Raw genomic sequence first — 27,197 nt, 5'->3', positions numbered from 1 at the left:
AGGCTGGGAAACCCGTGAGCATGCCCAGCCGCACCCTGCCCTTGAGCTCTGGGGGGCAGCCTGCACCCTTACAGTACATCCCCGCTTTTTACCTAAACCACTTGAATTCAGTCTCTGTGACTTGCAACCCACATTCCAAATTAATACATGGAATTTCTCGCATTCACAGCAAAGAAGTGATCTCAAAATAGGAGGAGGTGATGGGGAACCTCGGTGGCTCAGCTGGTTCAGCGTCGGGCTCCTGACTTCCGCTCAGGGCAGGACTTCAGGAGTCCGTGAGATCGAGCCCCGCATCCCAGACTCCCTGCTCAGCGGGTAGTCGGCTTGGGATTCTCTCCCTCCCTGTCTCTCTGCCCCTCCCCATTGCTTAAAGATGTGTGTGTGTGTGTGTGTGTGTGTGTGTGTGTATGTGTGTGTACACACATACAGGAGGAGTTAACACACTGGCTCTGAAATCCTGCAGCACAAAATAGGTAACAAGGAATAGAAAAAAAAAACAAAACATATTTTTAAATCCTAATTTTTAAACACAGGTAGAGGAAAGTCCTGGCTGAGCGGGATAATAGCTTTCATTTCACCTCAGATTTCCCTACTAGGCTACTGACTCACAGTCAGTTTTGCATTTAGGGGACTTCCACATCTTGCTGGTTGCACAATATTCCCCCAAATAAAACAATACTAGTGATTCCAACACTTAAATGTGTCCCTAACACTAACACGCTGCCTTTAGTAAAGAAAAAGCAACCACACTTCTAAAGGTTAAAAGTGCACATTGTAACTTTGTAAGTGGAACAGCCTTAGCGCTCTTTGAAACAATGACTAAGCCTTCCTTCAAGTGCAGAAGTTTCAAAAGCACAGATACGCAGGCTGGGAGTGGCAGGCTGGCTGACCACACAGGTCCGCAGGCACTCCACTCCGACGGCAGACTGGCACGCATTGAACCGAGTTTAAAGATACTATCATTCACGCTGATCATTCTTACACTGATAGCACGCAGTAATTCATTATACTGAAAACTGCTGAGACAACATTTACAACTCTACGAGAACTGCGTAACTTTTAATAGACGATATTTCAAAAGCAAAAAGGATGTGCCAAAATCCGGGCTGGGGTGGCGATCACTTCCAAGTATTTACACATCCTCCCACTCAAAACTGTACGATGACCCACAAACCAAGAAAAGGATGGAAGGCCCCAATTTCAAAAATCTGCCCACACCGATTCAGACCTACAGAGATACCTGGTACGTTTACAGGGGCACAGTGCAGGCCACAGAGCAGAGCACTGGGCTCTGCTAAGCCAAGTGAAGAACCAGGTAAGATATCTGCTCATGTCAACAGTGCCAGGAACCCCAGCCCTGAGCCCACATCACTTCTCCCCCGCCCCAGCTCCACTTGTCCTGCAGGCCGAGGCCATTCACAGAGGGTGCCCCGCACGCCACCCAGCTCTCCCCAGCGGAGGCTCTGGAAGCACTAAGTGTGCTTCAGCGGGACTGTGGAATGGGGCAGAGCCAAGGGAAGGATGCAGGGTGGCAGCTCAAGGGACTCCACCTCTGGGAGGACCCATGGGCCCCATGTTGCAGCCCAAAACCAGCCGTGCTCTAAAGACATGACTCCACCATCCACAGCCTTTACCAAAGGCCACTTTGTTGGCAGACCCAAAGCACACTTTGCATCTCTTACCTTACCTCTCAGAAGCTTAGGACCCCATAGGACACCTCCCCACTTTGAAACACTCTTCCCATGGCTTCCCTGATACCCCCCGGCCTCCTGGATGCCTCTTACCACTCTGGTCTGGAAGAGGAAGGTCTCCTCTTCCACCACTGGGCCTGTAAATAACGATGGGGGTCACTTCTCATCTCTGCCATACCATCTCCCTAGGGAATCCCAGTCACTCTTCCAGTTTCCAAGCACGTCCCAAGCAGCCTCAAATCTTGGTAGGTCACCATGATCTGTCTGAAGTGAAGCCCAATAATTTGTACTTTTAACAAGAACCCTGAATATTTGGATTTCTGAGCTCTGTGTCAGCTATCTACTTGACACCTCCACGGGCCTGGTCCCAGGACATCTCAGCAGGTCAAGCTGTAAGCACACGGAGGTCACCCTTCTTGCCCACCCCCTCCACACACAGCTTCAGTTGGGCATACAGGTATCGTCCTCAATCCCTCGTCTCACCAATCACCAAACCCCACTGTGCTTTGTACTTTGAAGTTTCTACCTCCTGTGATTCGCACTGCCATTTCCATAGTTTAAACCACCAGCCTCACAATGGGATCCCTGCTCTGGTCTTGCCCTTTTTGGGCCACTTTCCCTACCATCCCCAAATCTTCCAAAAATATCTTCTTCCAGAATCATGTTCCAAAAACAGAGATCCAACCATGTCCACCACCTTGTTCAAAATCCTTTAGGGACTCCCAACCCACCTCAGGATAACATTCACATTTTTTTAATGTTACACTGAGATGTAATTCACATACCACAAAATTCCTTTAACAAGTACAATTCAGTGATGCTAATATATCCAGAGTTGTGCAACCACTGTAATAATCTGATCTTCATTCTAAAAAGCTAACCTGTACCCATTAGCAGTCACTCTCCTTTCCCCCTCTCCCCCCAGTCCCTGGTAACCACTGTTTTCTGTCCCTGTGGATTCTGGACATTTCCCAAGAATGGAATCAAACAATATGCAGCCTTCTGTGTCTGGCTTCTTCCACTCAGCATGTTTCTCAAAGTTCATCCACATCGAGGCAATGTATCAGTACCTCACTTCTTCTTATGGCAAAAGAACATTCCATTGAGACAGGTGTTGGCAAGCATATAGAGAAAGGGGAATCCTCCTACACTGTTGGTGGGAATGCAAGCTGGTGCAGCCACTCCGGAAAACAGCATGAATTTTCCTCAGAAAGTTGAAAACAGAGCTACCCTATGACCCAGTAATTGCACTACTGGGTATTTATGCCAAAGATACAAATGTAGTGATCCGAAGGGGCACATGCAACCGAATGTTTATAGTAGCAATGTCCACAATAGCCAAACTATTGAAAAGGCCCAGATGTCCATCAACAGATGAATGGATAAAGAAGATGTGGTATATATATACAATGGAATACTATGCAGCCTTCAAAAAAATGAAATCTTGCCATTTGCAGTGATGTGGATGGAACTAGAGGGTATTATGCTGAGTAAAATAAGTTAATAAGAGAAAGACAATTATCATATGACCTCTCTGATATGAGGAATTTGAGAGGCAGGGCAGGGGCTGTGGGGGGTAGGGAAGGAATAAATGAAACAAGATGGGATCGGGAGGGAGACAAACCATAAGAGACTCTTAATCTTACTAAACAAACTGAGGGTTGCTGGGGGTAGAGGGGTAGGGATAGGGTGGCTGGGTTATGGACATTGGGGAGGGTATGTGCTATGCTAAGTGCTGTGAAATGTGTAAGCCTGACAATTCACAGACCTGTACCCCTGGGGCAAATAATACATTATATGTTAATAAAAATAAAATAAAATAAAATAAAATAAAAGCAGTATCTTAACTGGTTTAAAAAAAAAAAAAGAACATTCCATGGAATGAGTATACTACATTTTCTTTTTCTTTTTTTTTTTTTTAATATACTACATTTTCTGTATCTATTCATCAGTTATGGACATTTGGGTTCTCTATTTTGGGTCCATTATCCATCACACCACTATGAACATCCATTGTGATATCTAATTTTATGTGTCATATTGACTAGATCACTGGATGCCCAGATATTTGGCTAAATACTAAGCCTGGGTGTGTCTGTGAGAGTGTTTCTGGATAAAATTAGCAGCTCAATCAGTGGACTCAATAAAGCAGTTTACCCTCCCCAACGTGGGTGGTCATCTTCCAATTCGCTAAAGGCCTGAGTAAGACAAAAAGGCAAAGGAAGGAAGAATTTGCTCCTTCCTGCCTGATTTCTTAAGCTGGGACATCAATCTTGCTCTACCCTTAGTGTTCTTAGTTCTCAGGTCTTCAGACGAAGACTGGAATCTACACTGTTGGCTCCCCTGGTTCTCAGGCCTTCGGACTTAGACTGAATTACACCACTGAATTCCCTGGGTCTCCAGCCTACAAATGGCTGACTGTGAGACGCTTCAGCCTCCATAATTGTGAGGCAGTTCCTTATAATAAATCTCCTTTGGGGGCACCTGGGTGGCTCAGTCAGCTAAGCATCTGCCATTGGCTCAGCTCATGACCTCAAGGTCCTGGAATCGAGTACCACATAGGGCTCCCTGCTCCAGAATGAGCCTGCTTCTCCCTCTCCCTCTGCTGCTCCCCTGCCTGTGCTTGCTCTCTCTCTGTCAAATAAATACATAAAGTCTTAAAAAAAAAAAAAAAAAGAAAAGAAAAGAAAAAAGAAAAACTCCTCTGGTTCTGCTTCTCTGGAGAATTCTGAGTAATACATCCATGTAAAAATTTTTGTGTGGACATATGTTCTCAATTCTCCTAGCTATATACCTAGAAGTAGAATGGCTGGGTCACAGAGTAACTCTATATTTAGCATTTTGAAGACCTGCCAAAAAGATCTTCAAAAAAAAAAAAAAAACCTTCCAAAATGACTGCACCGTTTTACATTCCCACCAGCAATGTATACGGGCTCAAATCTCTGCACATCCTCATCATCATAACAACAACAGAGAAGTCTTATTGCCTGTCTTCATGTTTTAGCCATCCTAGTATGCATATAGTGGTATCTCACTGTGGCTTTGAATTACATTTCCTTGAGCAGATTTCTAGTGTGGATCAGATCCATTTGTATATTTCCTTTAAGGAAATGTTTGATTCTTTGCTCATTTTGTAACAGAGTTGTCTTTTGAGTTGTAAGAGTTCTTTATACTTTCTAGATGCCAGTCCCTTATCAGATATAGGACTTAAAAATCTTTTCTCTCATTCTGTGTGTTATCTTTTCACTTTATTCATTGCGTCCTCTGAAACACAAAAGTTTTCATTTTTATAATATCCAATTTATCTATTTTTCTTTTGTTGCTTGTGCTTTTCATGTCATATACAAGAAATTAATACCTAATCCAAGGTCATGAAGATTTATAACCTATGTTCTTTTTCAAAGAGTTTTGTAGTTTGGGGTCTTACATTTAAGTCTACAATCAATTATAAGTTAGTTTTTGCATATGGCATGATATAAAGACCCAACTTCATTCTTTTGCATTCAGATATCCAGTTGTCCCAACACTATATGTTGAAAAGACTATTCTACTTTGAATGGGCTTGGCACTCTTGTTGAAAATCAATGGGCTATAAATGTATGAATGTATTTCTGGACTCTCAATTCTAGCCCATTGATATATATATATGTCTATCCTATGCCAGCATCATATACTGTTTTGATTACTATAGCTCTATGAGAAGTTTTAAGCAGCAAATAGAAGTCCTCCAACTTTGTGTTTCTTTTTTCAAGATTATTTTCACTATTCTGAGCTCCTTGCATGTCCATATGAACTTTAGGATCAGCCTGTCAATACCTGAAAAAAGAATGCTAGGATTCTGGCCGAAATTGTGTCAAATCTGTAGACAGATTTGGGGACTATGGCCAACTTAACAATATTAAGTCTCCCAACCCGTGAACATTGGATGCCTTTCCATTAACCTAGTATTGTTTCTTTTAACAATTTTTTGGTAGACAAATCTTATAATTTTTTGTTAAATTTGTTTCATGCTATTATTAAATGGAATTGTTTTCTTAATTTCATTTTTTGTTTGTTCACTGCTAGTGTAGACAAACACAACTGATTTTTTTTATATTGATTTTATGTCCTGAATCTTTGCTGAACTCCTAAGTTCACACATGCCCTAGAAGGCTCTGTGTGTTGGGCCCCAGACTATCTCTTTGGAGCTTTCTCTCAACACCCTCATCTGAAACTATAAGGCTCTGGTCATTTTGATCAGCTTTTAGTTCCTGAATGATTCCATGCTTTTTCTTGTCTCCAGACCTTTGCACACACAATTCCCTAAAGAAAGAATAAAATACCTCCCTTTAACTGGCTCATTTCTTCTTATCATTCAGATGTCACTCTGTCTGGTCCAGAACAGATGCCTCTCCCACATCATCACAGGACATCCTACATGTCTCTTTTCAGAGTTCTTATCCCACTATGTTGGAACTGTCTAATTACCTATTCATGTCCTGATCAGACTGGAAGATCTGTGAGATCAAGGGCTGTGTCTGTCCAATATATAAATCTTTCCAAGTTCTAGCCCAGTGGCTACTATGTAACAATACTCAATGAGTATCTGTTCTACAATTTACCAAAATCAACAGATTATCTAGTTCAAGCCTCTACGCCTTCCATTTTACCTGTAAATCCTGTAACAGGTAATAATACTAACTCAGAATAAAATGGCCAGTAGATTTCATGGTAAATATGTTTTCACAGATTTAAAAAAAAAAAAAAAAAAAAAAGCCCAGGACAACTTAATCCCATGCCTTATAAGGATTTCTGGCACTATCTTTATAAGCTAAAATGGACTAAAAGTATGACCTACTGAGAGCTGCTCTATAAATGTTTACTGAGATGAAGGAAGAAGCTTCATTCCACAGAACACCTAAGCATTCACCAACATGACAGGACATGGAGGGAATCAGAAGGTCAAGAAGACAATAAAAAACACTGTACATTTCCTCTCCCATACCCCCTCAAAAATTTATTGTATTCTTCTACATCTGTATCTCTCTTACAACCAGGTTTCTCAAAGATATTCTCTCCCCCGCACCCACCACTACTCACTGATACAAATCTCTCTTCAGAGATCTTACTTGCCCAGCACACCTTCTCCTTGACTGACAAAATATAAATGCACTGAGTTGACCAGCTTCTCAACTGGTCATTACAGTTTTCTAGCTCCAAAAAAACTTGGAATGATCAGGTCTAAACCCATGGCAGAGGAGCAGGCCAGCCCCAAAGGTAAAAAGTCACTGTAGAATGTGTGGCAGGCAGGCAAGACAGCTTCCATGGAGGGTTTCCTGGAAGACCTTCCCTGACGACGTCCCCACACCCCCCACAGCTCCCAGAAAACCTTGCTCTTCTGTCCTTCACCACACTGCTCTAATTTTCCATTTCCAAGTCTTTCCAGCCCATTCCTGTACCATTCAGTCACCCATATGTGTTCTCTAATTTTCCTGTAATAAACATGTACTGCCCTTAGAATAAGAGACAAGTTAGTTCTTTTTAAAAAGAACCAACAAATGATTCCCTAACACCTCCTTATAAATCTAATTCATCAAGAATCTGACACTTTGGGGCGCCTGGGTGGCTCAGTGGGTTAAGCCGCTGCCTTCGGCTCAGGTCATGATCTCAGGGTCCTGGGATCGAGCCCCGCATCGGGCTCTCTGCTCAGCAGGGAGCCTGCTTCCTCCTCTCTCTCTGCTTGCCTCTCTGCCTGCTTGTGATCTCTCTCTGTCAAATAAATGAATAAAATCTTTGAAAAAAAAAAAAAAGAATCTGACACTTTTAAGTGATTTTTAAATCTAAAAATAAATAAAACTTGGGTAGAGTTTACATTTACTTTTATAGTTCATTGTTCCCTTCCAGGGAAACTTCAAATGACCTTATGAGAAACGAAAAAAAAAAAAAAAAAAACCTGTTTCATTTTTCTAATCTGTCATGTGCTATATAGATCTCTGTATCTGACAAGTTTTTAAATCACAAAGCATACACTTACAGCCTTCTTATTAAGCACCATAAATAAAAAGAAAACCATTTGACTTGGCATGCAGAGTGACTGATTTCCTTCCCATCTCCTCATATTCCTTAAAGACACGGAAAGTATGAGGTGCATTTGTCTGCATTCACTCCCCCCAAGCCTTCTCCGACAGGATATCTCCATCCGCTGCTTGCTTTTTGTTCACTGCTAGTAACAGGAAAACTCGCTTTCCTGCTTTCTCAATACCAAATGGGTTAGTTCTGCGGGGGGGAACATCCCCTCAGTATCCACCCCAAGGCTACACAGAAGGCAAGAGAAACAAAAGCTGGTCCATTCTTTCCCCAAATATTCCATTGGCAGGCAGCCGAGGACCACTCCAGTTCAGTGGTTTAATATCCTGTCCCTTACAGCAGACGGAAAAGATAGGAAGAATTATAAAGTTGCCAGCCCAGGATCCCCAAAATCTGCTTTGCTGGTGTTAATATGTTCTGGGCATCCACCATGACACCACCTTTCACAGAAAGAGAAAACACTGCCACTGTCAGATAAGCCACCGCACTAGGCAAAGGCCTATGGAAAAGTATATGGTTTAGGATACAACGGGTCCAGAGAAAACTACCAACAGAAGGAATTATTCTTCATGTTAGAAGAATTTTAAAGGTTCCGCAACATCAGAGAAGAATCAACATTAAGGTTTGTGCAGTATGTCTATCTAGGCAGAGTCAAGGTAGGAGAGAATAGAGCAAAGGGTGAAAATCAAGCCTAGAGCACATCAAAGATGACATCGCCCTAATTATGTCCTATGAACCAAAGACGACACTACTGGTGATGGTCCAACAGCCCCTACTCATGCTGCAGGAAACCCCTGCCCAGCCTAGAAGGCCCAGCCATCAGGGCAACATGTACATTCCTACCAAACGCTGGGGCTGGACCTCACTAGAGTGTGGGCACCCATGCCCAAACACCACCCTCTACCCCGCAACTCCCCAAAGTCACAAGACTCTGTCTCACTCAGCCCCATTTTCTTCAGGTGCTAAGATGAGCACCCATCTGCTCCCAGCCTATGCACCCCTCGTTCCCGCTGCCCAAACCAAGCACTTCGAATAAAACATCCCCAACTACCATCTCCACAAACCTACAACAGACCTTCTCAAACTACTTGTGGTGAATGTTCGCTTTCTCCCCCAACCCATTTGGGACTAGTACTTCTGTAAAATACAAAATTATAAAAACAACTGTTAAATGAAATAAAAAAACAAAGACATGAAAATGTAAGTGCCAAATTTTTATTAGATTGAACAGACTTAAAGTCGGCCTATCAAATTATAAAAGGTTTCTAAACCCTTATTTTCATTTTCTGTATGTATATCTCCTTATAGGTCAGTTATAAACAGCTCACAGACAAACCCCTGTCTATGGATCTCACATCAAGTCACACCGCCTTACCATAAGAAACTGAGGTCCAACACCTTCACATCTTTCCTTCCTCCTATGCTTCTCTATTCTGAAGCCTCCCACTGAGACCTGAAGATCTTCTTCCATGGCGGGGGCGGGGGGGGGATACTCATTTACCCTGCTCCTTTTTCTTTTATCATATCGCTTCACCAACGGCCTTCCCCTTGACCCTCACAAATCTCTTGGTCAAGGCTAGAAATAAAGACCTGGGAATGAGTCACTGAAATACAGCAGATAAACTCTGTGGAAAGTGGACAGAAGAAAACATCAGCTACTCATTCTCCTAGGGGATGACTGCAGGGGAAAGCTGAATGGGAAAATGGTTAAAAGAGAGAAAAAAAACGGTTGTTATTATTGCCAGTCACCATATGATTAATAACCAGGTAACAATAACAGTATTTGGATATCAAAGGAAGATGGAATTTCAAAGAAGAGAGACCTAGGGTCATAGGAAGTAAAGAAATCCAAGAAGAGGAAAACTGAGAGCTCTTTTCCATCTATAATTTATCAATCCATGCAGTGACTTTGTATTTGGAAATGCTAGAGAAACTCACATCCAAAACTGAACTGGGGTCCTGTTTTACAAAAAAGTCATGTTTATTTTCTCTGACCTAAAACAACTATAGAAATGTGCACAAAAAGTTAATAAAATTAACTACCTATTTTGACTCAAAGTAATTGTTTATGAGTCTACCATTTTTAAAGGCTTCTTTAATTTTTCCCTTAAAAGGGGAGAGAGGGAAGGTCATTCCAGAAAACTGATACAAAGTCTGAATGTCAGACTTACAGACAGTGGCAGAGAAGACAGCTGGCCGGGGTCTCGCGGTTAAGCACGCACTGATCATGACTGAGTCTTTTAAAGAAGACTAGGTAGATAGATGGTTTTTAAAGCTGTCTGCTCTATCCTAAACACTCTCTAAAAAATGAAGGCCACTAACAGCTCACTGCTAATCCTTTTCTCTGGTGGTGGCTTATAATGGGAGAGGAGATTCTCATCTGTCTGCAATGGTTTATCTGAAAGCAGGAGACCAGATAAATTTACGCTCCCCTCAAGGCCTGTGAAACAGGGGTGTGTTCTCAGATTTCTGCATCACCACCTTCTTGGTCTCCCAAGGGCTGAAACCTAAGGCTATAGTTAATACCTTCAGCTTCACAATCTCACCAAGCCAGGGAATACGAAGCTCACTGTGGTGTGGTGCAAAAGATTACTGGTAAATATTTACTAAATAAATAAGTAACCTAATCTACTCAGGTTCAAATACCCATCCACTTTATCCTAAAATACTTTTTACATATCACCTCTTTATTTTATGCCCTCCTCATTACTTCTTGTCTAAATTATGGCAGAAGTCTCCTAAGTTGTATCTAAACCCCCAGTTCTCTGCACCCATCCATGTCCCAGCCCCACAAGGCTCCAACCACAGTCACCATATTCCTGTAGCAGAACTCTAATTTTGGCATCTTCTAGCTCTGAAAAAAGTCAACACTCCACAACCTGGCCCTTGCTCATCATCCCCAACCATCCCACATGACCCAAATCTGCGTACCCCTAACTGTCTACACTTCACCAGTTTTAACTATTCACTGCTCCCCAGGTACACCCCACAATTTCCTCTCCAGGGGCCTTCACTCATGCAGACCCCTCTAACTATAATAATTCAAGTCTACTTTCAGCTCAAAACACCATCTCCTTCATTATGCTTTTTCTGATTCCCTGGACTGTAAGTACTCTAACTCCTGAGGACTCTTTAAGGCTTTACTTATAACTCTCCAGTGATACAATCTTCTACTTCAATGTGCATAAAGCTTATTTTGCAATCTTCTCTCCCCTATCAGGCTGTCGACACCATAGGATACAACCTGATTTACTCATCCTGGTTTCCCAGAGCACCTAGCACAGTGTTCAGCACATATGGGGACTCAACAAACGATTTCAACTAATTTGGTGCATGTGTGAAATTAAAAATCTATTCAGATACACGTGGAAATACAGATGTGGAAGCATCTATAATATACATGTGCATGCATATTTACCTGTCAATCAAATACTTGCTCATTTCTTTTCCTGGGGATTATTAACATGATCCACACCTGTCCTTAATAGCAGGAAGCAAAAAAATCAATTTAAGATAAAATGAAACCAAAATCAAGCCTAAACCAAGGCATGCACCTTAATGTAAGAACTAATTTTAGTATTTTATGAACAGATACTTCTTTGCACTTGAAACAGGGACTAGTGCCATATCAGTTATGCTATCATTAGCCTAACTGCAATCAGCAGGATGTCACCTTGCTTCCGGAAACCCCCCCTGTTAAGCATTCAGTACCTTTTACAATCAGTAAAAACCCAGATAACAGTGCCATGCAAATCTGTGTTCCATGGAGCCTAAAGTCCCTGATGATTTTGCATAAAAAACTGAATTTTCTTTTCATGCACGCTTCCCACAATCAATTCAGATTATTTTTAATCTGGAGCTCCACAAAAATTGGTTTCATTTTCAGTTCTGAAGAAAGAAGGGGTTTTATAGTTCCTGCACCCTCAACTATATAGCTGAAAACAAAGTACAATAATATACTATCCTATTATCTAATGTGAGTTTGAAAGGCTAATATGATAGTGTTATTAAATCTCACGTTACTTGTTAGATCAGAACATAAACAAGACCCAAATCCCTGCATATCTGGGGTCTTTGCACCTAGGAGATACATTCTAGATGCCAAAAGAAATGAATCTCTTAAATGCCCTGTTTTCCCTAGTTGGTTTCAAAGTAAATCACAGGTATATAGCTAAAAATCTTAATTTTAGGGCTGTGCAAAATGTTAACAGCTACATTACCATAAAAACAAAAGGCCTTCCCTCCCAGCTCTGTAGCCTGTTCCTCTGAGCCCTGACCCACAATTCTCACTGTAGACTTATCATTGATATGAGTTTCCTCCGTCCCTCCTCAACAGTTTCATGAGAGAAACATTCTGTCCCCACGCCTGCCACGCACATGTGCAATAAGCTTCAAGTTTCCTGGGTCTCATGAAAGCACTGTAGTAGATGTGGAAGTCCGAGGTATGTTTCTATTTCCCACACAGCTGGCTTCAGTTTCAGCACCTTCCCATCATGATCTGCTCTGATCACAACCTTCCTTTTTCCTTTCAAGGCGCCAAAGAGCCAAGGGACTCCCAAAGGGGAACACCAGCCAAAAGGTGCCTGGTCTCATCTGCGGTCCTCTTTCCCTTTAGATTATACCCTCCTTGAAGACAAAGTCGATGTCTTTTCTTTTTTTGGTAAGGTTTTATTTATCTCTATGTCAGAGAGAGAGAGAGCTCAAGCAGGGGGAGAGGCAGAGGGAGAGAGAGAAAGAAGCAGACCCCTGCTGAGCAGAGAGCCTGATGCGGGGCTCCATCCCAGGACCCTGGGATCATGACCTGAGCTGAAGGCAGACACTTAACCCACTGAGCCCCCCAGGCGTCCCGAAGTCTGTGTTTTAATCAAAGGTTTATCCTTTAGCATGTACTGCATCAATGAACCGATAATAACTGGGGACCTACTGAACAGAAGCATAAGCTTTAAAAATGTGTAGTTTAACACTGCATTTTTGTCTGCTAATGTCATCATTACGAACTCAAAAAATGCCTTAAGATCTGCTAAGATCCTGAGTAAAAGATAAACAAGAGGACAGTGAATTCTCAGGAGGTTTTAGGGCAAGATCTCCTAGCCTGATAATGTGGAAGATCAGAGGGAAACCTGGCGCAAGAAAGACTGGGCTCCATCAGGCCCCTGCCCCTCCCTTCTCAAAGGTCGCTGCTGATGGAAATGAGCTCCACGGCTGCACCAGGCCAGGCTCCAAACCTAAGGATTTGGTCAGAAACCATCAGCTTAAATCCACTGTGGGCCCGTTAGAGCTACCCCTGCTGTACAGGTGACACGAGGCAGGCCCTAGGCCAGGACACAAAGGAGTAAGTGTCACAGGGAGAGGACTTAGTTCCCCAGACAAGAAGTATAACGCTCACAGGAACACACTGGGAAGTTACGGAGTAAGGCTGGCTTGGAGCTTCCTTCCAAGTGGAGGCTCTCCAAGACACCAAAACTCCGCATTGTAACGACAGAAGCCAAGCTTCTTTTTGACAATTTCTAACAAAAGCTATGGAAAAAGACATCTGTGATTCTCTCAAATTCTAGAGGCTATTCTGAAATTCCCTTCCTCAGAGGGAGCACCCCATAAGTCTACCAAAGGAGCCTTCCTCACCACCCAACTTGGGGGGTATCCAGAGCCCATAATCTTCATTCCTCCTCTCCAGCTTGGCAACTCCAGACCATGATACGTGATTTATAAAATAAGACTGTCCCCAGTTCCCAAAACCATCATCTGCTACTACTGGTCATCCCTCTTCTCCACACTACCTCTTACCCGTTATGGAAATCTCAATACCAATGTGTTTACTAAAATCAGCCTGATGTAGTAACTAACACTGTGTCACTAATCTTTGCCCCACTCAGTTTGAAGTGCTTTTAAGTTTTATGTTCCTTTAAATACTTGATACATTAATTGGTTTTTCACAAAATCACCTCCAAAGAAGCCAGTAAAACACGCACATCCTTCAGTTTAAAAAAAAAAAAAAATCATATAGCAGGAGTTTTAACTGATCTTCTCGGACAAAAAATAACATTCAGAAGTTTTTCTTGAAAGAATAAAGAAAATTAAAATGGCTAAATGAACATATTATAAGAAGAAAAAAAGTTAACCTAAAAGATTAAATATCCTGCAAATTCTATCTAGTGTAGTAGTTTATAAATGAGTCTAATATACTATAAATATTATGGCATCTCTGCTATCACCACAGGAACTCTGCTTTCTACTTAATAAAACAGCAATATATTAGAATGACAGAGTAAATAAATTCACTAAACAATTTTAGAAACGCACCTTTTTCCGTAATAATACAATGTGAACCAAACTGCCATTTATAGCTTAAATATTTATTTTAGCTAAGGCAATGCAGCCTGGAAGGTAAAATGACCTAGATTAACAGAGCTTATTCTACAGTAAAGAATTTTAGGTTAATAGGCCCAGGAAAGGTTTTTCTCAAGCCACATAATTATTTTAACCAAAATACACATAAAATCATGATTTTCATGATTTTTCCATCCCTTAAATAACATTATTTTACTAAGTTAATTCTTAATTCCTCAATAAGTTTCTACTGAGATCTTTTTTAGATTAATCTTATAATTCTTGCTTTTTAATTCCTTCTCTCTTTTCTCCTAACTCCTTAAACAGAAATGTAGAACTCCATTCTTGGCTTGTAGAAAAACGAATATCAATTCCTACCAACTGGTCTGGGACTGATGAAATATACAAGCAGGAGATCCATGGTGCAAATGGATGTATCATATTCTGATATTATCTGATTACCATGGTCTGTGAAGATACTCAATGAAATGTAAGTGTAAACAGAATAAACTCAATTACTTCCTGTGGTCAGTGGAAAGTACATTGGACCAGGAGTCCAGTAAACTCAATTTTTTTCTTGTCTATAATACTAACGAGCTGTATGATGACATACAAATAGCTTAACCATGGTAGATCTTAATCTTCTTCATCTATAAAATTAGGAAGCTGCTACCAGATAACCTCTCAGGATAACTTTCACCTCCCAAACAGTATGATTTCATTTCCATATCACAAACTTCTAGCAACCTAGAGAATTTATGGTACTTTCCATAAAGGAGATTAATCATTCAAGTTAACAAATTAAAAGTTTCCAAGAAACTAGCCAGGTACCTGGCTCGCTCAGTCAGTGGAACATGCCACCCATCATCCTGGGGTCATGAGTTCAAGACCCATGTTGGGCACAGAGAGTACTTAAAAAAAAAAAAAAAAAAATTAATTTTTTTTAAAGTTGCCAAGAAACTCAAATTTTAAAATTACACCATTTAGACAATTACTGCTATCCTTTCAGGAAAAACTGCTATATTAGCCAGATGACCCTGAGTGAGTCATTTGATTTTCCAGTCTTCAGTTTCCTCATCAAAAAAAAAATATATATATATATATTCCTGTCTGACTGGATTCTCCAAAGGCTCAAGCAAGGCAGTTTTTTGAAAGAATTTTATAAAGCTGTCAAATGCAAGTTTCACTATTTCACATGGGCCTCCTCCCTCTTCTATGAGCATTTAATGCAGGGATCTCACATCGACAATATTCCTGCTACCAAGATGCGCATGTATGCCTCACCAGGAGCACATTGCACGCTTGCAGAAGCACTAAGATACACAGGCACAATTTTCAGAGTCCTCATTTGAATGTCTTCTTTGCAGCACCAAAATTTTCTTCCTATATTCACTGTTTTCCTTTTTCTTGATTATTACTATCCACTTACAAAAATACAACAGTTAGGAAACAGAATATATAAAGAACAAATCATACACGCCTACCTTTTCATCTATTTCCTTCCAACACGTTTCTTACAGGCTATTTCTTCTACAGTTGTGATCATACACATTTCCATATTTTACTTTTCACCCAACTGTAATTTTTCCATGTTACAAATTCTCCCTCAGTGGCACTTTTTTAAGAGTTATTTGATATTCTTTTAGATTGCTCTCACAAATAACAAAAGCTTGTACTTACTGGGTTTTTACTACGTGCCAAGCCCTATTCTAAGTGCTTTATATGCATGTGCTCACTTAATCATCACAGAGCTACAAGATAAGTGCTATTATAATGTCCATTCTCAGGGTAAAAATTTCTCAGGGGAGTTCCAGACCAAGAACGTCCAGAACCCAAGTTCGTATCCATTATATCCCACCGCCATCCCTAGAAAGAACAATCCCCCTACCACCAGAAACTTGGTTATACCACCATCCTTTCTATGTTCTAGAATTCTGGAACTAAAGATTTGATATTTAACATATTTCTGAAACAAGAGAGAAGGACTTATTATAGCATCTGTAAGATCATAAAACTTTTTCATGAACAAAATATGGCTTATACTTTTTTCAAAAAGTGAGTAATTCTGTATATACTGTTTATAATCGCTTTTTTAACCTAACACAGTAAATATCTTTCCATAGAACATTACAATATCCACACAATAGAACATGTATTTTCTGTCAAGACAAAATGTATGGAGGGGCGACTGGGTAGCACAGTCAGTTAAGTGTCTGACTCTTGGCTTCAGCTTGGGTCACGATCTCGGGGTCCTCAGATGGGGCCCTGCATAGGGCTCCGTGCTCAGCAGGGAGATTGCGGGAGATTCTTTCCCTCTGGCCCTACCCCCGTCCCCGACTTCCTTTCTTTCTCTCTCTCAAATAAATAAATCTTTAAAAAAAAGACAAAATGTATGAAAATAGAGCATGTGAATCTCAAACTAAGAAAGAAAAGTTTCAGAATAAAGTTGAGAATAAAGAGGTCAATGGAGACCCTAAGCAGTTCATAGATATCTGCTTCTAGATTTACTCTCAGCAAATCCAGTTAACATCCAATAAATGTTAATCTATAATAAATAAATGGGCAAGTCTCCAAAATAAGCTCAGAACCCAGCCAGCGTCCTGAAGTAGACACACCCAAGTACTATCTTAATTTTATATATCCCTGCCAAATTCAAAAAAGGGGGCGGGGAGATTCAAACACACCATTTGGCATTACAGAGTTCTGATCAGATAGTAAGTCTCCTTGCTATCTATTCACTGATAAGGACTCTGGGAATCCTAGAAGGGAAAAAAAAAAGTGACAGAGATGTATAATAGAAACAACTTCAAAAAAAAGAAAAAGCAAAAGAAACAATTTCACCACCCACATACTTTTTTTTTTAAATAAGCAGTGGGGAACAGCACAGCAGACACAGGGAGAGGGAGAAGCAGACTCCTCGCTGAGCAGGGAGCCTGATGTGGGGCTCGATCCCAGGACCCTGGAATCCTGACCTGAGCTGAATGCAGACACTTAACCATCTGAGCCACCCAGGTGCCCCCACATACTTCTTGATGGTTTGCAAAACTCACAATTCAACTGAATGGTGTTTGGATTTTTGTTTTATTTCATTTTGTTTTCAGATGAGTTAGTTACCAAATACCTAACACAAGAACTAGACCAGTGTATTATTTTACACACTGAAGCTCTAGAGAGTTGATAAAAACAAATGGTCCTTAAAAAGGAAATGAATCTTACTTGCACCAAAATGCGTGGTTGCCTTCAAAAACTATGCAAAGATCATACAGATTTACTGACAACCTGACCAGCTTTTTCTAAACGAAAGCGAACACACGGCCAGCCCCGAGGTGATACACTCTTCCCTGCGGGAATATCACCAAATTACCAGGTGGCAATGAGAAATTAATGACAAAACGGAATTGAGGGTTAGGAAATCTAATCGGAGAGAGGGAGCTGGGCTAGAATGAAGTGAATAGAACCAGGTACAGGGAGAGAAATTCAGGGCAATGGGGAATCAAAAAAGGATAAACAACCGGAACTGTAAGACGCCACGTTCAGTAGTCATTCATTCACCCATAAACCATTCCCCAGGCCCCGCTATATGCCAGGCACTGGAGAAACGGCAGGGAACAAACAGTTCAGTGAGGGAAATAGACATTAAACAAAGATACACACAAATAAAGATATAAACTGTGCTAAGCATAACAGAGGAAGAGAACAGGCAGGGCCTGTTTCAGTTTGGGTGGATAGGTAAGGCCTCTGTGAGGCAAGGGCATGTAAATACAGTTCCAAAGACCTAGGGGAGTGGCCTGGCAGATGAGGAAGGAGGCAAGAGGTGATTATTATCCCAGGCAAAGGTAAGAGCTTCTGCCAAGGTCCTGGGGTACGAGACAGCCTGGCATCCAGAGACCATTAAAGCCAGACCAGGGAGCAACAGCCAAGAAGTGTGTGACAAGGAGAGTCCTTTACAGGCCAAGGGAAGAAGTTCCTATTACAAGGGCAGTGGGAAGCAATGGTGGGTTAAGTTTTCAGAATTAAAGCCTTAAGGATAGGCTTTGACTCTATTAAAGAAAGGCAGCAAAGAACCGAAGACAGGAGGGACTGATAAGGACAGGAGACAGAGGGAAAGGGATAAGAGGTTTGTAGTCATGAGCGCGGTCGAGGCTCACCAAAGATTTTAGCTTCCTTGCAGACAACACAGATAAGCCTGTACTTCTCTGCCCTTGGAGCTAGGTGTGCCTTTTGTCAATGGAACCGAAGCAAAAGTGACTGTGTGGAAGCCTAAGTCTCCACACTGTTGCCCTCCACAAGGACACACCACAATTAAGATGGTGGCTGTCCCATCAACCCAGGTGCTAGGATGTGAAATAACATGTCCCGGCCATCCTTGACAGAGAGGTAGCGCTGGAAGGACATAAACCTTTCTGAGCCTCGAGGTTCTGGGAGTCATCAGCCCACAATGACTGAAGCAGAAACAGAGCATAGGGGATGCAGTGATGACGGAATGAGGAAGGCAAAAGAAAACCAGAAGAGAGGAAGGAGGAACGAGCGATTTCAAAGACAGTGGCCATGACAGTGATGCCTATTGGTAAAGAAAAGAACACAAAAAGGATGGGTTTGGGATGAAAAGTGGCAATTTAAGTTTCATAGATGTTGAACGTAAGGGACTGACAGGACAGCCAAGTGCACATGTGAGGCAAGTTAGTGGACAAGCAAGTCTAGGCTAGGGAAACTGAGGTAAAGATTCAGAAATCACAGAGAAGGTGTGGCACTCCTTTTTGGTGAAGGGGGGAGATTAAATTCCACGAGCCAGTGGTGGAGAAGGGACCCTTCAGGAATGCCCCTGGGTGGTGAGGGCAGCAAGGGGACAGAGGACTGGAGCAGCTGGACGGCCTAAAATGCTACAGACCAACAAGCTGACAGGGTGAGGACTGACAGGACACCCCTGACCAAGGACAGAAGTCGGGCTGCAAGAGCACAATCCAAGGTCACACAGCAGTTACTAGCAAAGAGGTACCAGAACCCAAACAGCCAGGCCCAGGCCCCTGAACTTAACCACAAGCCCCCTGCCTTCCAGAAAAGCAATGGAAGAATTTTCTCATCATTACTCTTCGAAAACAAAACATAATGGCATCATAAATACTCCCCATTCCACAATTTATTTAGACTACTATCAAGACCTTTGGATAGTTTGCAGTTGGTCAGTATTTTACATTTTCTGCCCTGAACAGTCAGCAGTATGACTTCAGAAACTGAACTTCATGCACATTTCAGATTAATCCTCAGGAGAAATTCCCACAGAGAAAGTCCCACAAGCACTGGACCAAAGAATGGGAGCATGTTAAAGTTTCTAATATGTAGCCCAACTGCAAAAAGATTATACCATTCATCATGTCATAAAATCCAGGAGACACAATTCTCATGAAATGCCATGCAAATGGGAGTCCCTGGAGTTGTGGATGTGGGCAGTCCTGCAAACAGGAGTGCCCGGTTCACTCATCCTTGAAAGACCCTTTCTACCTTTGCAAATTTACCAGGCAAAGATGGCAGCTTGTTTTAATTAATGTTTCTCTACTTTTTAACAAGGTTGAACATTCTGGTCTGCTGTCTATTGGCTAATTATACTCCTTTCTTTGAGAAATTGCCTATTAACGTCCTTTCCCATTATTCTACGGGAGTGTTTTTCTTTTTGTAATTGATTTGTAAGAACTCTCAATAGATTTTTAAAAAATATTGTGACTGAGATATGGATATAGACAAATAGAGTGCTTAGTGTTTCTAAATTTGTTGACTTTCAAATTTATGGTACTACTTGTTACACATAAACAGAGGTTTGAGGGTTTACATGGGAAGGCAATCGGCAGAACGGTGAGGAACATGTGGTCCGAGACCGAGACCCTCCATTTACAGCTGTATCACCTTGTGATGACTTACTGTCCCATGCGTGAAGCCCTAAAACAGGTCCTAGGATACAGTAAGTGCTCAATGAATCCTGGATCCAGATATACTGAGTCAAGATAACCAATCTTTTCCTTTATTAACATAATCAAGACCTGAAATTTGTTAAAAACTACTAAGTGATTTAAATACATGACCCTATTTAATCTTTATTTTAAAAACTCTAAGATAATAATGTTTAATAATCCCAACTCTCAGATGAGCAAACTGAGGCTTCAGTGAAGTAACCTGCTCCTAGGCCTCAGCTCACCAGCGGCAAAGCCATAGCTTGCTTCCTAAGCCCCAGACCAAACTGGTTTCTCCCTTTACTTTAACACTTTAAAAATCCCACTCCACCCTTACGTGATTATTCATCCCCGCTTCTTTTATTTATTTCACATGTAACTCTTACATTTAGTTATAATTTATTTTAGTATAAAAGCTGGGTTTTAGCATAAACACTGGTTTTTTGCAGCAGCATTTCCTGAATGGTGTGCACCCACCATGTATGACTACTCCTCCCATGATACCCTAAATGTTTACACACTGAGGCCTATTTCAGGGTTTTCTTTTCATGCCAGAGACCTTTCTCTCCCTGTCACTGGGCCTACATGACACAAACTCATTACATTATTTACCCCCAAGATATACTTAGGAGAAGATGTCTCTAAGAAGTATATATTCACAGACTGCTATGAACCTCTTTCCTAAAATAGGTCTCAAAGAGACAAGGAAGGGGCGCCTGGGTGGCTCCGTAGGTTAAGCATCTGACTCTCGAATTTGGCTCAGGTCATAATCTCAAGGTCATGGGACTAAACCCCGTGTCAGGCTCTACACTAAGTGTGGAGCCTTCTTAAGATTCTCTCCCTCTGTCCCTCCTCCCTCTTTCTCTCGCCCTCTCAAAAAAAATTTTAAAAGAGAAGAAAAAGAATTATTTTGTGGTGTCCTCGCAGCCACTCACTGAAACTGTTCCCCAAGTTAGGAAATGTACCTCTCAAAATGTCTTTCCCTGCCTCCTAAAACTTATCCCTCATTGCCCAAGCTGCTCTGTTCCTTCTTGGCTTACCCGGGCATTCTAAGCATTAGTTCAACCTCTTATTCTTTTCTGGAACAAAAAAGTCCCCCTTATCTCCACATCTTCCAGGTCCAATTCAGTTCTTCAGAACACTTTCCCACGGACACTAGTTCTCTGTCATCTCCTCTTCCTCTATTCACGGGGCCAGCCATTTGACCCTCTAAATGTGCTCTTTATACTGTGACCCAACTTTTTGTAAACTACAGACCTGTCCACCTGTTTAGATCATAAACCCTCAAGGCGAGGAAGGACTTTCCTCATCCTCAGCACCCAGCAAAGAGTCCTAGCACAGAGAAGGCCCTCAATCCACAGGATTTCACAATTCCTTCCCTCCCTTTTCAAATTCAAGACATTACTAATGCCCTCCCATCTCCTAATATTCAAATGGACCAGAAACCGAAGAAACAGAACCTGTTGTTGATTATCTACTTGGAGATGGGCCTCCACCCGGCTTCCTGTGTTTTGGGACATTTCTGTTTGTTCGGACTCCACCAGAGGGTGGAGAAAGACAGTGAGGTGATGCTCGGGCCAGTTCAGTTGTCGATTTACTAACATATCTGATTTTAAAATTACAGCCAAAATGAGGTTGTACCTTCCTGAGGATTTCAAAGACCACCACCACTTAGGTCTCAGATAACACTGGAACCTTGAACCGACTGACCTAGGAGGGTGACGAAGGCCCCAAGCACGTAGTCCAGGAGAATATCATCCCACACCTTCTGTCCCTTCCCCTCCAGTAACACAAAAGGAAACTGAGTGACCCAACTTGGTTTCGTTTCATTTCACACCACTGGATCTCCAAGGAGCATGGAAGGAGAGTTAGAAGCTGAACATACTAAGATCAGCAAGGAAGTCGGAAGCCAGGTGATTTAGGCATCAACATCCAAGTGCATATGGCTGGTAAACCCATGCAAAGGCCTGTGTTATAATATTCACACAAATTTTTTAGAGAAAGGATATTTTTAAGCCTTGGGTGACATACTGTTAGATCTAGGCCATTATGATGCTATCTTTAATGAATCTGAAAGACCCAAGGTAAAATGCTTTGGGAGCTCCAAAAGCAATCACAATTCAACCCTGCTCGGGGAAGTTTTTCTTCTGAGCTTGCGTATTATTTTGAATGTGCTGCCCTCCTGACTATTCTAAATGATGGAAAGCTAATTCTGGAATTGTGGGGATACTTCTTTCATTACCCAAAATCATAAATTACTAGGGCACCTGGGTGGCTCAGTGGGTTAAGCCTCTGCCTTCAGCTCGGGTCATGATCTCAGGGTCCTGGGATCGAGCCCCACATCAGGCAATCTGCTCAGTGGGGAGCCTGCTCCCCCCTCTCTCTGCCTGCCTCTCTGCCTTGTGATCTCCGTCAAATAAATAAATAAAATCTAAAAAAAAAAATTCATAAATTACTTTTCCTACAGTCAAGAACACTAGTAGCAGTACCTTTACTTCTCATAAAAGCATCTTAGAATTCAAGCATGCTGATAAGGAAAGGGACTCTAGGAACAATCTAGTATAGCCCCTCATTTAATATAATAGAGCCTGGAGCACCAGAATGGCTCAGTTGGTTAAGCATCTGACTCTTGACTTTGGCTCAGGTCATGATCTCAGGGTCGTGAGATCAAGACCCATTTAGGCTCCTCCGTGCTCAGCGGGAAATCTGCCTCTCTCTCTCTTTCCCTCTGCCCTCCCCCTGCTCACACACTCTCTAAAATAAATAAATAAATCTTTAAAATATATAGAACTTTGAAGCTCAGAGAAGTTAAGCGACAGCCCAGTATAACTTAAGTAGCTGGCAGAATATGTGCCAGGCACTGTCAAAGAGCTTTATCTGTATTACTCATTTAATCTTCCCAACTAATCCTAAAAAAAATAAGTACAGAATTATCTCCACTCCACAGATGAGGAAACTGAGGCACAGCAAGGATAAGCTATGTGCCTAAGACTGCCCATGGGACTCCAGAGCCCATGGTCTAAACTACTAAACCTCTAGGATTAAAATCCAGGACTCCTGACCCCAGAGAGTGTCCTCTCTATAACAAATAATTCTAAGCCTCACCAAAGGGCGAACCACATTCAAAAGGGTCGGCAAACCTTGTTTAAATTCTGATTAGAACAAACTACCTATCAAAGATTTTTTTAAGCAATCTGGGAAACCTGAAGAGTATATCAACAGATTATTTATTAATTTTATCATAATGGCATTATATTTCTGTACAAAATATCCCTATTTTTAACAACACATACTAGGTATATGGGGTAAAAGAACCAAAGGCCTGGAATTCCCAATGTCCCACGTACACACACACACACACACACAGACACACAGGACACTTAAAACAAAGTTGGGTAAAATTTCGATAATTACTGAATCTGTGTGATGGATTATAAGGGTTCATTATACTATTCTCTCCATTTTTTTTTGTATGTTTACTTTCGAGCTCTTCAAATTAGTACAAAATCATTTTTTTTTTTTAAGATTTTATTTATTTGTCAGAGAGAGAGAGGGAGAGAGAATGAGCACAGGCAGACAGAATGGCAGGCAGAGGCAGAGGGAGAAGCAGGCTCCCCGCCGAGCAAGGAGCCCGAGGTGGGACTCGATCCCAGGACGCTGGAATCATGACCTGAGCCGAAGGCAGCTGCTTAACCAACTGAGCCACCCAGGCGTCCCAGTACAAAATCATTTTTAAAGTCCCACAAACCTGAGCCTATGAAAAATGAAGCTATCAAACAATAAAATATTTATGAGCACATCTCACTTTTAAAGTTTAAGTGGTACCCTTTATTACCCACTGAACTATTTAATTTTGTTGTTTCTGATCTCACTACCAGCCACTCACCAAAGCTAGAAGCATGTCAAGAGCCCGTTAAATTCATACCCTATTCATTTTTCATTTTAGTCCACCTGCAAAATTGCTTTATTGGTCAGCTAGTTAAGAATATTTATTGAGTTTTTACTATAACGTAGGCATTGTATTAGCATTGACCCCAGTCGTCCAAGACAGAGCAGAGCAATACTTCCATCCAAACATGGAAGAACAGACCATGGAATTCCAAACCCTGGCTGGGTTGCTGTTCGGCCTCCGGCAAGGATCAGGGGGACCTCCTTATATCCTCCTAGATTAAAGCCAAACCAGAACTTCTGTGGCAGGTGCACCTGCTGTGGCTTCCTGACGGACACTGGGAAGCAGCAAGAAGAAGCAGGTGGTGGCAGAGTACCTGTCTGACGGGTAATTTTTAGTATCTGTAGGCTATCTCAAATTCCTCCTTCTGCAATGCAGAACCATTGCCACGCACATCCCACTCTGCCAAGGAGCCCCTCAAATGCCCCAGGGATCACACCTGCTTTCCTACAATTTTTTTTTTGTTGTTTCATCACCAGTTTCATCAGAGAAGTGACCACTGACAGACAACACTAAGAGCTGAGACACCAGCCAGGCATCTGACTGTTCATGGGGAAGGTGTCTAAGAAAAACAGATGTGCTATTAAGGTGTCATAAGGTAACACAGAAGTGTGTCATACATGGGAATGGACATTACCAGGTCACTATCAGTAGGCCGCCTCCAGTAGGAAGGGCAGGTACTCAAGGAATGCTGCACGTCTACAGCTGTTGCAGTGTGTGCCTATTTTGGAACTTCCGTGCCCAGCCTAATGGTTATTAAACCAGTACCTCCTCTTGAGGTCAGGCCTGCCAGAACTTTGGAAATCATGGCATAGTCATGTCTTTCTTACTCTTCTTTTGCCTCAAATCCCTGATGAAGACATTAGCCCCCCGGTGAAAAGAACCGAATTTCAGGTAACAACAGAAAAGACATCACAGATGTTGCAGGCCTTATCCTGAACATACACCCAATGGCAAAAGTCAAGAAGATGCAGGGAGTCCTCCCTGGACCAAAGGAAGAGAAGTCAGTTTGAGTTTTGGAGGAGAAGCCAGGTTCTGGTCTATTCCCAACTCTGCTCTACTCTTTCCATCAACTGATCAAGTTCAATAGAAAAGAAAAAATAAAATCCCTGTTTATTACTGGCAGACTGGAGTTTAAGGAATCTGGGGTGAGTTGGCAGAGCTATCAATTGAGAGAAAAATCAAACTAAGCAAGCTGGATATGGAAACCAGCAAAGCCTCATCTCCAATCTCCACAAACATCATTCATGTCATCCTGTGTCTGCTCAGGAAGGGCATCTATCTGCCACCAGAATGATGCCTTGGCTCCTGTGTTAAGGGCCCCTGCACTCAACAGGACAATATCTCACACACAGCACCCCAAAGCACAGAGAATCACTTCCAAGGCCCATCTTCTTGCATCATTCCAACAAACACCACAAATCTCCCACCCACAGACAAGCCCCTTTCCAGAAAACAAATACCAACAACAATGCAAGGAGCAACTAAAAATTTCCAGCTGCCCCAGAGAACATGCTGCCGTCAGAAGTCGCTCCTCTCCTGCACCTTCCAAGTGATCTGGGTGTACTGTGTTTCCAAGTATAGCAGGGCCAGCCCTGGCTACAGAAAAGTCGATTTAAAACTTCATCTTCCTACACCCAGGGGCCCATTCTTTAAAGATGTTCTGTTACGACCAGGTTACTCTTGGGGCTGTTTGTTTCACTTGCTTCAAATCCCCAAACTTTTTGGTAATCTGCACCAACGCTGAAATTACCAAGGGTTTCTATCACGCCCCCTAACCCTTGTAAGAGGAGGCCAAACCTCAGGAAGCCGGTTTAAGGGGAGGGGGCAGAACCGCTTCCCTTCTGGAGCTCAGCCCACCCTAAGGGTGCGCAGGGCCACCTCTCACCCGGGTTACCGACTGGAAAAAGAAGCCCTCACCTCCACTCCCCTGCAGCCCTCAAGACCACAGGTGCCAAGACCCTCCAGAATACCGGAAGAGCCGGGGACTGCGGGAGGAATGGGGGCAAGGAAGTATAAAGCCCCAATTAGCAGAGGAAGGTAAACTTGCGGGGGGGGGGGCGGAGGGCGGAGTTGAGGGAGATGACCCCCTCACTTCCAGGAAATTTCCCAGGAGGGAAGGGGCAACAGTGGGGAGAAGACCCCAGACTCGGGGTGGGGATATGGAAGTTGCTGCCCTCCAGGATCTTCCCCTCGCTCCTGTCCAGCATCCACCACCTCTTAATCCTGCAGACCCAGCAGAGCCGTGCAGCTCGGCCTGGGCCCGACCGACTTAGAGGAGCGTGGAGGAGGTGGCCGCCCGCCCGCCTCCCACCGTCCGTGGTCCCACACTCACCAGAAGCACCGAGCCACGCACCACCTCCGACACGCTCTGCCGCAGCTCGGCCGCCGTGCCGGGCTTACTCAGCGCCCGGGTGAACTTCCGAGTCTCCGCCGAGGCAGGGAGCAGCGGCGGCTGCGACATCCTCGCCGTCACGGCCGCCGCTGCGCCAGCTCCCGCGGTCCGGCCCGGCCGCGCCGCCGCCAGGTGCGCCCTGAGCGCCCGGCCTGGCCCGCCCGCAGCTCCCGGCGCCGCCGCCCGCCCGCTCCCCCTGCCCCTCGCCGCGCGTCCTGGCGGCGCAACCCGAGTCGCGCCCTCCGCACCGTGTCACGCCCCGAGGCGCCCCCGGAGACGTCCGCGGTCCCCCGCACTCAGAGTAGCGCCCGGGCTCGCGAGGGGCGACCGTGAGTGTGGCGGTGGCGGCACCCCCATGCCACCGGTCTCCCTCGGCGGCCGCTCGCCGGGCCGCCTCCTCGGGGCGGGGTGTCCGGCGCGGGGCGGGGCGGGGCGGGGCGGGAGGAGGAGGAGGGGCGGCGCGGCGGGACGGAAGGCCCGGCAGGTCTGCCCCGCGGGCGCTGCTCGGCGCGGGAGCGAGGTGGCGGGACGCGGGCTACCGGACGGGTGGGGCGCCCCCCTCCGACCCCTCTGCTTCCTGGGCCGCTAGTCCGAAGACCCGAGGTGAAGGCCGCGCACGCCGCTGACAGGGCGCACGGTCTGGCGCTGGAGCGGGACCAAGTCCCCGGAACCGGCGCCTGTATAGTGGGACCCCACGCTCCGCGGCAGGGAGCGGGCTCGGTGGCACCACGCCCCCCGTGCGGCCGGGGCTCTGGGGTTTCGGGAAGGTGGACTTGATGCGGCACGGAGGGAGCACGGAGCCGGATGGAGCGCCCTGTCCGGGACCC

The 27,197-nt window shown here is 43.6% G+C and overlaps 1 protein-coding gene across 6 annotated transcripts in view; it reads right to left on the bottom strand.

Annotated features, from left to right (window-relative positions):
• Positions 1–26,541, bottom strand: part of DOCK9 (dedicator of cytokinesis 9) — a 275,409-nt gene extending 248,868 nt beyond the window's left edge. For 4 of the 6 annotated variants that reach the window (XM_032864103.1, XM_032864113.1, XM_032864109.1 and 1 more), the window contains exon 1: positions 26,311–26,439. In XM_032864103.1, the coding sequence (XP_032719994.1) occupies positions 26,311–26,439 (129 nt within the window). Of the gene's footprint in view, positions 1–26,310 lie in introns of all 6 variants that reach the window. The other 2 variants (XM_032864087.1, XM_032864092.1) reach the window with 2 other exon arrangements.
• Positions 26,542–27,197: the final 656 nt, after the last annotated feature.

This window comes from Lontra canadensis, unplaced genomic scaffold (assembly GCF_010015895.1).
Source record: "Lontra canadensis isolate GAN:19392208 unplaced genomic scaffold, GSC_riverotter_1.0 scaffold26, whole genome shotgun sequence".
NCBI classification, from domain to species: domain Eukaryota; kingdom Metazoa; phylum Chordata; class Mammalia; order Carnivora; family Mustelidae; genus Lontra; species Lontra canadensis.
The sequence above is the reverse complement of the archived record's forward strand: the minus strand, read 5'-3'. Positions and strand labels throughout refer to the sequence as shown.